Below are 15,383 nucleotides of genomic sequence, written 5' to 3'. Positions count from 1 at the left end.
ATCAAATCGATTGACCGTTTGGTTTACGGAATATAATTATCGAAAATTCATAAATTTATATAATTGAAAATAGTTAATATGGAAAATATATAGTTATGCTTTAGCTATCCATGCACAATGCAATCAATCAAGTGAGACTATATACCGCTAAAACATTGTGTTCTAAACTGGCCCGTTTTACAGCGGATAAACTTTTTACAGAGACTGTCGCGCGACAACCACCTTAATGAAGAATGATAAAAAATATAATTTATTTAAGAGAAGTTTAACTCCAGCTGGGAAATATAGGATTGTTGTAAAAGTAATGAAAAATTGATATTTGGGATGATTGCAGTTCAACGCAATGGATGCATTATGCAGAAAATCGGCGGAATACTGTCCCCCAGGATCCCCAGGGACGCCAGGTCTCCCCGGATTAATGGGAGACCGAGGATTGCCGGGTATTCCAGGTCCAGTGGGTCCAGAGGGTCCTCGAGGCTTGCCAGGGCATTCTGGTGAGCGTGGACCACGGGGTGAGCCAGGAGCCACCGGACTCGACGGTAGAGATGGAATTCCTGGTGAACCAGGACTCGACGGGGTGCCCGGTAGAAATGGTGCTGACGGATCACCTGGGCGTGATGCACAACCAGGTCGTGATGGTACACCCGGTTTATCCGGGAGAAATGGCACCGACGGTATGTTACACAACTGTTCATTTCTCTATTTTTCATTCTATTCTCAAGTACTCGTGGAAATAGAAGAAAACGGAATTGCACTATCCACTGGACACTTGGCTGTCTTTTGTTCGTTGTACAGTGGAGCGTTACTCTGGTTTTCATTGTTATAAAAGAGTGGAATAAAAACGAACAATATAAAACACCGACAGAGAGAAGAAGGTCATCCACTTTCATCTGCAAGGGAGACGTTAGGGATGTTGGAGATGATGAGGAGGTAGGAGCACAGAAGGGGATGACGGTACGGCATAATGTCTCTGGGTAATAAAAGAAATGGACACAGAGATACCGAACAGAAAAGAACTTTTAAAAAGCTCATGCTACATCGACTCAATCCAGTGGTAATAATTACCGTAAACCAATAATTGAAAATAAATTGTTCTAATCTGTGGCCTGAAAAATCTTGACAATAATAATTATTATAAAGAGAGCAATTTTTTTTTAGAAATTCATAAAAAAATACAGGAATAAAAATATATTGTAGGACAATTAAAGAAATCAAATGCGTAATGTTAAATAATATTTAGTAAATGGTGATGAATTTTCTGGTGCAAGTTGAAGAAAAAAGAATGTATATTAAACGTCTTGCCGCGGATTTATTTTCTCCAAGTTGTCTTTTTTTTTATCCACATTTTCCTCGCCATTCTCTTTCATTTTTGTTCATCTTGGAAGCTTAGGAGGATTATGGATCGACGGGATGAACCATCCCTTGAGCGAGAGATATACGGCGTATGTGTGGGGGAATAGCCAAGTAGAGAAGACGAGTATTCATCCGTTGAGTTCGGGATAGTACAGATATAGTACTTGAGTACTTGAGCCTGTGCTTGATGCCGCGTTCAACGGGCTTTTAGCAGTTTCGACAAGGAGCCATCTGCAACGCATTATTGAGTGTCTAATCCTCTTGATCTGTCTCAGTGAATCTTCAATCTTCTTTCATTGATTTTTTTTTTCTTTTGGTCTTGGCACTCTTTCGGATTCAATTTGTCAGACGTTAGGCTTGATTACCGTGGAAAATTGCACAGACAAATTCGTGGATAATTCACGGAAAATTTTCGAATCAATCTGAATTTTTAACGGATTTTTTATCACTCGTTAGCATTTTATTTTTCAAGTGAAGTTGATTATGGAGAATTATCAGAAATAAGTAATCAGTAAGGTATTATTGAATATTAATTATTATTGAATAATTATGAAATGAGTAATTAATTGGATATATATTTTTATGGGGTGAAAAATATAGGAGCGAAGTGAAATAATTTTTGAAGAGTGCGAGAGAAAATAATGAGAATTTTGTCTTTCTCGATAGTTTAAGTCACTCGATCATCTGCCTTTCTAGGAGTTGGAAAGTATTGGAATTGTTCGGTGATGAGACGACTTTTCCCGTTGAATACTCACCTCAAGTTTCGATGAAATACCACGGGTGTGATACAAACCCTCAGGGGAAACTTGTTACGCTCACGTACACAGGGTTATATCCCCTCGATGGCACGTCGAGGGATCATTAACTCGATGACAGAGTATAAAATTATCCGGGGGGAAATTGCATCGAGGATAATTTTCATGGGAACCTATTTCTCAACAAAATTGAAACATCAGAAAATTATGATCCAAGTTTTCTAATTATGTCATCATTTTTTTTTTCAAGGTAAACGAGGAGCTAAGGGCTCACCAGGACCACAAGGACCCATTGGGCCACCGGGTAAGCCAATAAATATTGCCCGAGGTATTTTATTAATTTATTATCTATTAATGCCTAAGACCAGGAGTTCTTAAAAATTAAATGAAATTCTCAATTTTTGATCAAATGCGTTCGAATGCAATTTCAATTAGGAAGAATCATTAAATTTTTCACTGATCCATAATTAAAACTTTCAATAAATAAATTATTTAAAAATGTGGGAAAATTATCGCTCGATCCTCCATAACTGTTGGAGTTACATAGAATAAATTAAATGATTCGTCAATGAAGGATTTTACATAATTTTTTTTTATTTGAAGTTTTAAGTGTAATTCCTCAGCAGCTCAGTAAAATAAAATAGAATCTCGATAACGAGGGAATTCAAGCGAATGAAGAAAATCTATATGTATTTATGAAAACTCTTCATTGGATTAATTAAGCGAGTTGATTGATGAAACAATTAATTCGACAAAGGTAACGCGATTCAATTTCACCTTCTGGAGAACAATTACGATGGAGGAGCTAATAAAGCCTCGGTAGTTGATTAAACGCTGAGATGATTGGAAGGTAACGACCACATTCTCATGGTACACGGGATCTACGTGTACATTGCACCTCCTTGGGTTAAACAATAAAGGGCGATTGTGCATGCCTCTTGGGAAACCTGAAATATTCTCTAGAATAATAGAGAGATCGAGCCAAATGAAAATTCATTTTTCATTAAAACCCAGAGAAGCTGGATGATACTACTAAGAAATTTCTTAATAATCCAAATCTTAATCTCCAGTAATTGAATGAACATTTTAAATTATCATCCACCATTTTATTTTCATCACTCACATTTAATCTCCAAAAGAGAAATCAATCCCAAATACGATTTCCCGTCCAAATTCGGTGCTCTCAGAAATAAAGTATGTTGACTAATGAATTAACAAAATTGATTAGGATCACAGGGACTGCGAGGAAGTCCAGGAACTCCAGGACAGGATGGAAAGCCGGGTATACCTGGTGTGGTAGCTTGGGAAGTGAAGCGCAGAAACGACAGCAAGTCAACGGAACTTCTGATAGCACCGTCTATCATCGGTAACTTGGGGGATAATTAATTAATCATCATGATTTAATAATGCCCCACTTGGACTAATAGGGGAAACGATATGTGCTGGAGGGGCACAGGTGTGACTGGAGATGGGTTTAATCCTATCGTTTAAATATTCCAGGGGAGGGTTTGCCGAAGCCATTGATCGCGGTGAGGGAGGGCTCACATCTTCGATTGAAATGCGGAGCCAGTGGAAATCCACCCCCTGTTGTTCAATGGTCCAAGGAGAGAGCTGCTATACCAATGGGCCCATGGCACGGTATTAAACCGTACATTTACTTTAATATGGCAGAATAGGAGTTGTAAAGAATGGGGGTTTAATCAGAATTCTTGGATAATCCGCGAAATATCGGCTACTTTGTCTATTTTATTTCCTCTTTTTCATATTTATGAACCGCTCCGGATAATTTATCTTCGTGTCTGATAAGGCGAGGCATTTTTTTTTACACGTAGACTACGAGATATTATTTTTACTCATCTATTAACGAATTCGAAAAATTAGGTCTTATTTAAATATCAAATGTCATTGGAGTGAATTTTTTTGACAAATTCGTGGATAATTCACGGAAAATTTTCGAATCAATCTGAATTTTTAACGGATTTTTTATCACTCGTTCGCATTTTATTTTTCAAGTGAACTAGGAAGTGAACCTAGGAGATATTATTTTTACTCATCTATTAACGAATTCGAAAAATTAGGTCTTATTTAAATATCAAATGTCATTGGAGTAAAATTTTTTGAGTAATTACTTCGGAGTGGTTTTTTTCTTTCATTCAGTATTTAGGGGCTCGGCACTAATTGTTAATTATCGAATTGTCTATGGTATCATTATCGGAATTTGTGAAAAAATTTTAGCAAAGAATGCAATATGTCCTGTAGGAATTACATTTTCATCACTGCGCGTGTATTAAACTTCAGTTCACGTGCGTTGTAATGAAAAACGGAGTTTCATATTGGCGGGAAAAATGTTATTCGCCTCAGATCCGTGCTGCAGGTCTATGTCATTACAATATAATTATTGCAATTACAATTCCATTACAATTTTGGAATTTCGCTCCCTAAATTCAAAGCCGATCAACAATTTGTTATAAAAATGAGAAAGCCGGTAATTTTGAACAAACGAGAACACTCATTGTAAGAAACTAAATTCAGGATAAATATAAAAAAAACAATAACTCATTGGAAAGACTCAAACCAGCAAAAGTTGGGTAAAATATTTGGCATCTCTCCAGATAGGTAAAGCCGAAAGTTGGGAATAGTTTGTGATACATAATGTTTCGTAATTTTGGTAGTAGTTGAAACAGACAGATTTTGCATAGATATACCGAATCCCCGTAAGTACGCGATAATTACCTAAAAGCACACATTTTTCATGTTTAAAATTTGAACATCCTGACACGGAAACTTCATCAAGAGTAGAAACATTAAAACAGAGTTACTCCGAGAGTGAATTCGTGAATGTGACGTTCAACGGTGCGCGTTGAAGTGGTTAATTGGGTGGGTGGAATGGGCTGAAGGGTTCCAGAGAGAGTGGACGATACCTCTGATCCTTGTTATGCTTAATAGAGTTCACTCAACATACGAGGTACACCTTCTACTGCTAATTACCAGCTCTTCAGATTTTTATGAAAAAAAAAGCCAACCGTACGATTTTACTTCGCGTCGTTCTGATGATTCTTCCAATTTCCAGTTTCATCGGTGATTGGAGATACCTGGAACATCACGAAGATCAATAGAGAACACATGGGGGAGTACACATGCATTGCTAACAATGGTATCCCTCCAGAGTCTCGTCATACATTCCGACTCGAGGTTCAGTGTGAGTCCTCTGGTTTTTTCAATAAAAATATTTCCCTTTAATGAGAATTTCAGAGAATTTCCTTGCATTAATGTTCAAAAATTTCAATCCCATTGTCGGGTTCTTCAATTTTAATTCTGCGTTTTGTGTCAATTGATTAGGATTTTGAAAATCTAAAAATCTGAAAATCAGGAAATCAGGAAATCAGGAAATCAGGAAATCAGGAAGTCTGATTTAATTAAAATGAATGAATGAATTTAAAGAATTTTTGAACGTCTCCAGAAATTAATTCCTTTGAATACCATGTCTGGAATTAATTGAATCATTATTATATGAATTATAATTAATATTAATGAATATTAGATGAATTGTCGGGCCTCAGACGACCACCATAAATGATATATATATTTTTTTCCCTGGAATCTATCATTCCAGTTCCCCCAGCCATCAGAATATGTCACGAAATAATCCGGGTGCTGCCAACATCTCAAGCTAACGGCAATACAATGGCAGTTTTGGAGTGCAACGTCGAGGCATTCCCTGAGCCATTGACCTGGTGGGAAAAGGATGGTGGTAAAATCCTCGATCCGTCAAGCAAGTATCGAATGGAAATTTACGACAAGCATGACATGTACAAGGTAATATTTCACACACTCCCTCGATCTATTGGTTCACCAGTCACAGCATCTCTCATTCCCAGTTCAAGATGCGACTGAACATTACGAAAATCGGCGAATTAGATTACGGAACTTATCATTGTGGAGCTAAGAATATCATTGACGTCACCATGGGAAAAGTAATGGTGCAGCGTAAGTAATTTCTGTAATGCAAACATTTTTTTTTTCTTGACTTGCAATTTGTTGGAAGATCATTCATCAGGAAAACTATTCATCGAATTTTGCAGATTAATCGGCAATATCGTTGCTCCGTAATTTTCAGTAAATACCGGTCTCTCTATATTCGCTCGGGCTGTTAATTAGCTTTGTGGAAATCCATTGCACGCATCTCGGTAAATAAATCCCACAGTCTCGGAAATTCAAAAATATCGATCATACAAACTTCCAAACAAAAGCGATGACGCGCGTGCAAATTTCATGAAAAACCTCAGTGTATTCACAATATATTGTATTGGATTTCTATGAAAAATTTTATTGATAAAGTGTATTTGTTCTTCCGTGATTTTTCGTGAGAATTCGCCACCTTTTTCTTTATGGGATGACAAGAGATTAATGGAGGGAAATCGATTTTTCTTTTCGTGCACTCATTAAATATTTCTAAACAAATGTCTCGTGTTTAATTTATACAATTTTGTAGCTGCAAATCTTAATCGAAAAATTTATTTCATTTCAAACATATTTTAATGGATAATTTTCTTCTAGAGAAAATTCTCCATTGAACATTATATATGTAATCAGTCAAATTCGATGAATTATGGATCAAAATTAAAAATTTATAACAATCCAATACAAATTTTAAGGATTGCGCATTTTTTTGTCACGATTTCTGACAAAAAAAAATTTAATTGTTGATTGTATCATTCCTCTCTTGAAACCTTTGACAATTACGTGATTACTCCAGCAGAGAGAGCCTTGGAAACTAAAAGCCAACAGATCTTTATTATAGTGTAATTCTCTGCAAACAAGGTCTTCTACAATTAGTGTTGCCTGCCAAATCCCCTCCGAGGTACAAGCACATCATTAAAACGACTAAAAACCTTTAAAAACATCCAAATTGTCTCGGTACCGAGAGCTTTTAAAATCCAATATCACATGTGATATTCCATAAATTCAAAGCATTCAATTGACATAAGGCATTTATAAAATGTTTATTCCCGCAGGACACAATCATTAACTCTCTAAAGTTAACATTAAAATCGGGAAAATCCTCTCCCCAACTTCCGACAATTATTTTTTCAATTTCCATTTCCCTAAAATCCCAAAATATCCAGTTACCTACCCATTCGGTAATCGTGTAAATAAAATGTGGTAAAATAATACTATCAAAGAGAATAATTAATAAAATCAGTGGAAATTGTTATTATTAAGCTAATAAGTCTAAGTTAATTTCTAAAATTTCAGTAATTCGAAGCGATTCCGCAATTTTCACTGATTTTTCCCCTTTAATTCTATATTTGAAGTGAAATAAGAGGGAAATAGTGAAAAAGAGGGAATAGTAATGTTGTGGGGTGATAAACAATTGCAGAGGGAACAAGGAGAATTGGAATGGGCTATACAGATGGCAGAGAACGTCATGAGGTCCTGTACGGTGCATCAGCCCCTGAAAAAATCGATTTATCCGATCTTTGTCCACCTCAGCAAAAATGTGAATCCTGTCCAAGTGTGAAGTGCGGATATTCCGGTTCTGGTGGGTGCTTCGACATAACACGACTCGTCAGCAATATAACTTACACAGGACTGCCCCCCAGGGCTGGAGGTCTGCTATAAAATCATTCATTTCATCTCTCCATTGCATTTCATTCACCTCATCGTACGTTGACTTTATCACAGTCTTATTGATTTTTCCAATGATCCAGAGGGAGTGCTCGATTTAATTGGCAAACCGGTGTATAAAGGAGCCACTGATGATGCCCATGGATATTGGATGTATGACACCCTCGCAAAAACAGAGAACAACACTGATAACATCAAACTCTGGGTCACCAGGAGCAATGATACCTCTTATCTCTATGAGTACAATCGAAGGGAAAGTGTTAAGAACTCGAGACCAACCCCTCACAAACTTCCATATAGATTTAAGGTGAATTCATTTAGAATTCATTTAGAAGTCATTCAGAATTCATTCAGAATTATTTCATTATTCCATTGACTTTTTCGCACAATGATATTTCATTTAATTCTCCTTTATTGTTATTCAATCTTTCACTGAAATCGAAAAAAAATTATTTGAAAAAGGGTAATGGCCACGTAGTGTACAACGGCTCATTCTTCTACAATCCAGAGTCTCGACCCTCAATCTACAAATTCGATTTAACCCACTCTAACACTTATCACCACTCACCAAAAGAACTCATTCTCCCTGGATTATCGGTGTGGGGTGATAATTACCTGTACTCCTCTGACCATGAGAACAGCTTTGTTGACTTTGACGTTGATGAAAACGGTAAGATATAATTACCAAATAATCATCCAATTGGTTGCAATAATTTTGGTTGATCGAATCGCTTAGGTTTGTGGGTGGTGTATGGTTTACCACTGAATTATACTGCCGTTATGAAGGTCGATGCTGTGCACATGAGAGCACAGTATGCTTGGAATATAAGCCTGGATCACCACAGATTTGGCGAAATGTTCATTGCGTGTGGAGTACTATATCCGGTGCACAATGTTACAGAATCAGCGATGAAAATCAGGTAGATTATGTGTCAGATGTAATTCACCCTCTAGATGTACCTTTCGTGAAATTGCATTAACAATTGCTGTTGTTTGTTATGTTTTGCTGTGGGGTAATCCATTATCTCATATTATTCGTCGTTCTGATGTCCTTGCAGCTTAGCCCTGGATTTGTACAGAAATGCTATCCTCAACGTTGATTTATCACTGTCTAATCCATATCGCAAGACCACCATGATACGCTATAATCACAAGATGAAGGTTTGTCATTTCAATGGTATTTGTTTATGAGTGAAGTGGTGCCATGGGATAAATCAATTTTCACCAGATCATGCCAGATCATGCCTTTGTAGAAGATGTCTATTTTTTTTATTATACACCATTTTTATGAAGCCAGACTGGATGATAAGGGAATGTCACCAGGAAATTTTTATTACCTCATTCGTATGGAGAGAAAGACCAAGTGGAAATCAACCTTTCTTTTATCGCTGGGTGATTTTATAAAATCCTATTAAACCATCACGGATATTCAATGAAAACTCAAGCTTCCAATAATTTATTTGGAATATAATATTTTCGATTTGGGAAAATGGGAGTCTGTGGGATTTTTTCTGGAGAGATTAGCATTTTTATTGAGTATTGAATACTTTTTGTTCTGAAGGAAATTCTTGAAAAGCTCATGCATCGCACAAATACTAAATGTCAGAGGTTCATTCTTAATAGATCTCTCTGTGCGTGTAGATTCCGAGATTTTCATTACAAAATCGCGATGAAGTTGAAATGATTTATGTCGTTTCACCACTTTACGCCATAATTAAAAGATTTGAGGATGCGATAGAGATTGGGCTGTAGATGTTCCAATTACAATAGAAATGAGTCAAAAAATTCTCTTAAATCAGACCAATGAACGTATGACCCATCATTTTCCAGCTGCTGTGGCATATAAAATGCTTCAGCAAGGAAAATTTACTCGTGACAATTTCTACGTTTTGCGCAGAGAATTAATTTTATCCGCAACAAACGAATATTTTCAAACGAAACTGCATACTGTCGAGATATTCGCAGAATTAGCAACGCATATCTCCATTCATATGCTCTATTACATCCTCAAATGCGAAATGCAAATATTTCCCTCATTACCATTTGCCTCTGCTCCAGGAATTGCACACGTGGGACAAAGGAAATCTTCTGGCATATCCAGTTAAATATCAGGATAACGCAACGTTGACATCGATAACTTAATCACATAAAAATGCAAAATAACAAATATATGAAAAAAAAAAAACAAAATGGAAAACAATCGGATTACGCGTTATTCAGCAGATGCATCTCTTGGTACATATCGGTAAATAAAAAAAGTGTTGATTTGCCTGAACGTACCACTGCGATGGAAAAATACAGCGTGATCATTGATCTCCACATTTTTTACCCTTCTTTCCATTTCGATTTATTGAATATAAATATTGACCTCCTCGATATCCCCTAGGAATGGTTTTCCCTAGATATTTTATACTAAAAAATAATTGTTATTTTATTAAGCTTATGAAATATTCTATGTGTAAGTGGAATGTATGTGCGGCTCAATTTATATGAAATTATATTCAAGCTATCGCAAGACTGCACAATTGACGATCATATTTCATTTATCCCTGTCAACTTCAGATCCATTTACTCGTGAATTTTAAAATTTCAGCATGATTTTGAATATTTAAATTTTTTTCATTTATTATTTGGACTATGGAAATTTACAGTGAAATCATCTGTGCAGAGATGAAAGGTAGGAGTTTTTAAAAATAATATATGGAATTCGTGGCTAAACGTTTTTTGTGGAAAAATTTTTAATGTTCCTCTGAGAGAAATGATCCTGGGATTATCTACCTAAGGTGAACAAATAATTAGCTCGGAATTTCTATCACGATGAGTCCGGAAATCCGATGGTTCAAATTGGATTTCACAACTGAAACCCTCGAAATCAGAATTTAATTAGAGTAATTATGGTAATTATGATGCCACCGTCCTCGTTTCGTGGCTTGAATGATATCGAGAGATACAATAGATTGAAAATTCCACATTTCAGTGGATTCACCACATTTTTATTTGTAAAACACATTTTCATTCAGAAACAAAACATGAGCTTAAGTAAACTATCCTTGTTCATGCAATCGCTCTTTTATAAAGCTCCATCGTGCTGCGAAACTGCTCATAAAAATTCCAAGTTCAGTTTACGACAGGGTCCTAGAATATTTAACGATATTTAAATTTTTAACAATCTCATCGGACTTATGTTTGTCGGGATTCGAAATCATTTAAACAATATCTTAGAATTCTAGGGACACTATTTATTTCATAACGGATATTAATTGCGCGGACATAAATTTTTTATTTAATTTATCATTAAGCAATTTTTACTAAAGATTGAAGTGAAGTTTCTTAATTACACGTGAATTGCGAATTGTTTAAAAAATATTAATTAATTAATTGATTTTTAATAATGATAAGAAATTTCAAAGTGATTTTCATACAATTCTAATGACAAATCAATTTTATCTTTTTAATTTTGAATTTTATCTGGAAAATTGTTCGTAGCTTTTAAGATATATCTATAAAAAATCGTCCTGGAGTTGTTTCATTTGCCGATTTCACTACCAAATTGTTTATTTACTCAACCACTCACTGTTCACTTAGAAAAATAACCGGAAATGATCGGGCATTTCGCAAAAGTTCATGATGAAACAAATCTGCAACCTCGAGCTCCTCACGGTCTGCGTACCCCATCCAGCAAAGGTAATCTCATTTTTTATTCTTTGTTTAGTAATCAACTTAACATCAACTAACCGAGACGGTTCTCTCAGTTATCATATTTTTATTGTTCCAATTAGATTCACTGGAGCAAAAAGACTAATTACGTTTACTTGTTTGAAAAGTACAAGTGGGTTTTATATTTTTTGAGGAAATATGCAGAGAGAGAAATAAGTTCAAGAATTTTTCTTCCTAGAATATCGAATTTCTGATTTACATCTTACAGCTGGAGAGAATGAAAAGAAATAATTAATTTTAGAGAATAAATTGATGGAGTTTATGAATGAACAGTATTATTTTCCGGCAAACAATTCTGAAATTTATTCGATTAGGGGATGAGTCTAAAAATTAATTATCATTTAAAATAAAAATCCTAATGCTCTTTCCTTTTAAACCCGAATTAAAAATTTAATTAATTAAATTCAAACTTGCATAATTGAAAATTCAACTAAAATAACGATTAAAATTTTCAAAAAGTGTGAAGTCAAATTGGTTTTGCCGTCGTGATCATAAACTATCAAAGATATTGAACCCAGTGAATTAAACAATAATATAAACAATAATATAAATAACAACAGGTTTTCATCGGTGGATTGATTGCGGGCCACCTGACGCAAAAACATCACCCGGGAGACGGAAAACTCCAATCCAACGGAGATGCTAGTTCAGAAGAATTTCCAGAGGTTGATGAATCTGGGGAAAACTTCGGGAATTCCCAGGACAGAAGAAAATGCCACAGCTCGGTTACAAAAAAGCGTCACAAATTTATCCACTACGATTACAACTCTGCGCGTGAGGATTGAATTTCCTCGCAACTCATATCCCGGTACGGTATGGAATAATAAATCTAACGGGGTGGAGAGCAAAGGGGATGGAGGGGGTGAGCGGGTGGCACGAGGGGTGGTGAGTGGGTGGTGAGGGGAGTCACAAGGAGGGGGGGAGGAGAAAAATTCGTATGTACCCTTTACTCGGATATACTTTCTTTGCGTGGCACCGGCATGGAGTAAGTACCAGTAGTTGAGTCCCCTCACGTGCGGTACTTGCTAGAAATAATGATTAGTGCACACGAGGTGGTGTTGGCCACTTGTACGGGGTCAAAGCACCACTTCTCAGTACGCGATATGTCGACAATTCTTCTCATCTTTTCACTTTTTTTTCTCTTTGTTTTGTATTCAAATGTGTATCTGTGCAACTCTCAGGTATTGAATATTATTTTTATTATTATTAATCATTCAGATTGATAATTGGAGTGAATCAAATTCAAAATCTGAAATCCATATTTTATATAATTATATAATCGACTCAAATTAACGCATATCGACTCAAATCGACTTATATCGACTCATGATATGAATTACATGATATGAATATAAAGATAATCAATAGAATTAATAATGATTCTTAAATTTATGGTCTTGGTCAGTCTGAGGGGCATGAATATTTATGAGACAGACGTCGTGCTCCACAATTAAATTTGAGAATGAGATTTTTACATTATTTTTGTAAAATAATTTCCTTTGTGAGCTGTTTTTTCTACTACAAAATTCCTGGTGCAGGATAAATCATGACGAAGATTCACCTCATAATTCAGATTTTAAAGAACTTCTAATATTTTCCATTCTATCCGACCCATTGTTCCACCAAAAAATCCATTTTGCAGATTTTATGGTTGCGCAGTCTTGAATGCAGCATTCTAGACTTCAAATACCTCCAGAAATATTTCGCTTGGATATCCACTAAAAATTCTCTTCTAACAATTAATATCGACATTGTCATGACATATCCCTCTTTTAATTTATTCCACGAAAAAAAAAACGGTATCTCCCTTCACTCTCAAGATATTCACTAAAAATTGCCCTTAAAAAATGCACTTATCCTATTTTACGACACCGCTACAGAATTTCAATAATGTCTAAAAATAAAAGTCGTACTGAAAAGTTTTCTAAAACGTCAATGCATTGGTGGTCCTGCCGTAAAATGTTTCCACAATAAAAATTTTCCATGTAAATTTAACGCAAACATAAATCTCGTTATATTACTTAGGCGCGCACTTGTAAATTGGGCAACTCCACCAGTGGTAAATGAACAAGAGATTCTGCTGGAATTCGATTTCAACAACTTGCGAAAAAGTGGAGTGCATCCCAAAATCACTGGACTAATGAAATAAATAGAGTGAACAAAGTGAGATGAATTGTGAAAATCGGAATAAAATAATACGAATGAATTTATTAAAAATTCTGACACCTGAAGAATTTTTATTTGAAATAGGTGAACGCTGGCTGCAATGGGAATCCGGTGTAGACGTAGACAGGCCTGTTGAATGCAAAGGAATTTGCTATTGCCAATGCTGGATTAGATTGCGAATCCTCTTGCGATTCATCGGAGGGTGTAGTGGCTTCTCGATTTCTCTCTGTCGTTGTTGTGATGTCCTCGTGTTCGGATGGACCTGTCGGTGATCCGTACGAATTATCGATGCGATAATTATAATCATTGGACTGATAAGCACTTTCATGAGCCCTGAAGCTCTTTCCGGACGGACGCCATCCACTTGGTTTGTACAGACATACCACCGAGCCGATCACTATCACCAGCATTATCCAGACCTGCCAATTCAACTTGCTATCATTCAATGGAAAAACAGTTGTTGACAGATTAATTGGAATTCGCTCGAACCAGTCAAGCCCAATTAAACAGAAAATTCAATTCATTTCATTTTCATTGAAGTCATTCTCGTTTTAGAAATTGTTGGAATAAAGTATTATCAAATCTCATGGACAGTGCATTAGCAGTTTTCATTAAAAAAAGTCATTACACAGTCGGATAAGCATTGATAATTGACCTCATCAAATTTCCCGTTATTTCCCAACGAGAATTTAACGTTATTTATAGTTATAGGTGAATTACACTACGATAGCAGGTCAAGGGAAATTAGAGAAAAATCTTTATGGTCGACTATGTACGCGATTTTTTTCCCTATTTTTCAACCACTTCTATATCTTAAGGCTCGGGTGGATTATCTAGAAAAGATAATTTACTCCGAAATTCGGATTCCTAATTACTTTGGCAATTAATCGTTTTTTTCAATAATTGTTAGCTAGCATTCTAGTGGTTGTCAACAACTAGGCCACTAGCTAACAATTATCAGAAAAAACGATTAATTGATGAAGTAATTAGAAGTCCCAATTTTGGAGTAAATTATCTTTTCCAGACAGTCTATCCGAGCCTTAAAAGCTCGCGAAAAGAAAAAATACGTTTATGTAACCAAAAATTAAGGCAAATTAGAGATTTTTAACAATGACTGTTTTACAATTATTATTTACTAATAAAATCCATAAACACAAAAATGTATTCAATTTACGTGGAATGATTATTATTTATTCAGTGAATGAATTCGTCAAATGAAATACGAATTTAATGATTTTACTAATGACCATTAATTAATCAAGTGAATAAATTAAGAGTGAATGGTAATTACATCCAGATATTCTAGTATTTACTAATAAATACCTGAGCAATACTCATTTTCGCACGTGTCCAGGTATTGTAAAAAAAAAATAGTCGACTGAGCAGTCGGAACTCCCGTTGCGACTTTTTATAAGCCGTTTTTCGCTCCCCCATGTGACCTGAAATTTTCGGGTGCATTGTTCTGCATAAAGATTGGATTTGGCATTCCCACGATTGAAATATCGATGTTCACAGGTATTTTTTTCCACACATTACGTCACACGAAATTCGGTATCACGTAATTTGGAGCTGCTCTGTATGCGTCACTCAACATTAGAGTACTTAGTTAACCGACAATGTAACGTGTGTTTGAGATGTCAGTTGTTGGTCGGGTATATTAATTGATATATTAAGCAACCGTGAGAGGTTTGAGAAGCATTCAGACGTTTTAAAATCACCTGAAACGTGATGACCTTCGTGCAATACATTCATCACATTTTATTC

At 35.6% G+C, this 15,383-nt stretch overlaps 2 protein-coding genes across 2 annotated transcripts in view; one reads left to right on the top strand and one right to left on the bottom strand.

Moving 5' to 3' along the window:
* The window catches only part of LOC105273719 (uncharacterized), a 17,739-nt gene extending 7,486 nt beyond the window's left edge, over positions 1-10,253 (top strand). The window contains exons 3-15 of the mRNA XM_011316320.1: positions 335-674; positions 2,359-2,412; positions 3,337-3,474; positions 3,609-3,746; positions 5,179-5,307; positions 5,722-5,924; positions 5,987-6,095; positions 7,489-7,719; positions 7,820-8,043; positions 8,199-8,406; positions 8,473-8,656; positions 8,795-8,897; positions 9,795-10,253. Of these exons, the coding sequence (XP_011314622.1) occupies positions 335-674; positions 2,359-2,412; positions 3,337-3,474; positions 3,609-3,746; positions 5,179-5,307; positions 5,722-5,924; positions 5,987-6,095; positions 7,489-7,719; positions 7,820-8,043; positions 8,199-8,406; positions 8,473-8,656; positions 8,795-8,897; positions 9,795-9,878 (2,145 nt within the window). The 3' untranslated portion in view covers positions 9,879-10,253. The remainder of the gene's footprint in view (positions 1-334; positions 675-2,358; positions 2,413-3,336; positions 3,475-3,608; positions 3,747-5,178; positions 5,308-5,721; positions 5,925-5,986; positions 6,096-7,488; positions 7,720-7,819; positions 8,044-8,198; positions 8,407-8,472; positions 8,657-8,794; positions 8,898-9,794) is intronic.
* A 3,437-nt stretch (positions 10,254-13,690) lies between these two features.
* LOC105273753 (uncharacterized) lies at positions 13,691-15,370 on the bottom strand. The gene is made up of 2 exons (XM_011316359.1): positions 14,943-15,370; positions 13,691-14,038 (listed from the first exon to the last, which is right to left on the bottom strand). The coding sequence occupies exons 1-2, from the start codon at positions 15,075-15,077 to the stop codon at positions 13,691-13,693; spliced, it is 483 nt and encodes a 160-aa protein (XP_011314661.1). The 5' UTR covers positions 15,078-15,370.
* Between the last annotated feature and the right edge of the window lie 13 nt (positions 15,371-15,383).

Source organism: Fopius arisanus, unplaced genomic scaffold, assembly GCF_000806365.1.
Source record: "Fopius arisanus strain USDA-PBARC FA_bdor unplaced genomic scaffold, ASM80636v1 scaffold00006, whole genome shotgun sequence".
Taxonomy (NCBI): domain Eukaryota; kingdom Metazoa; phylum Arthropoda; class Insecta; order Hymenoptera; family Braconidae; genus Fopius; species Fopius arisanus.
This window is presented reverse-complemented; position numbering and strand designations above follow the sequence as displayed.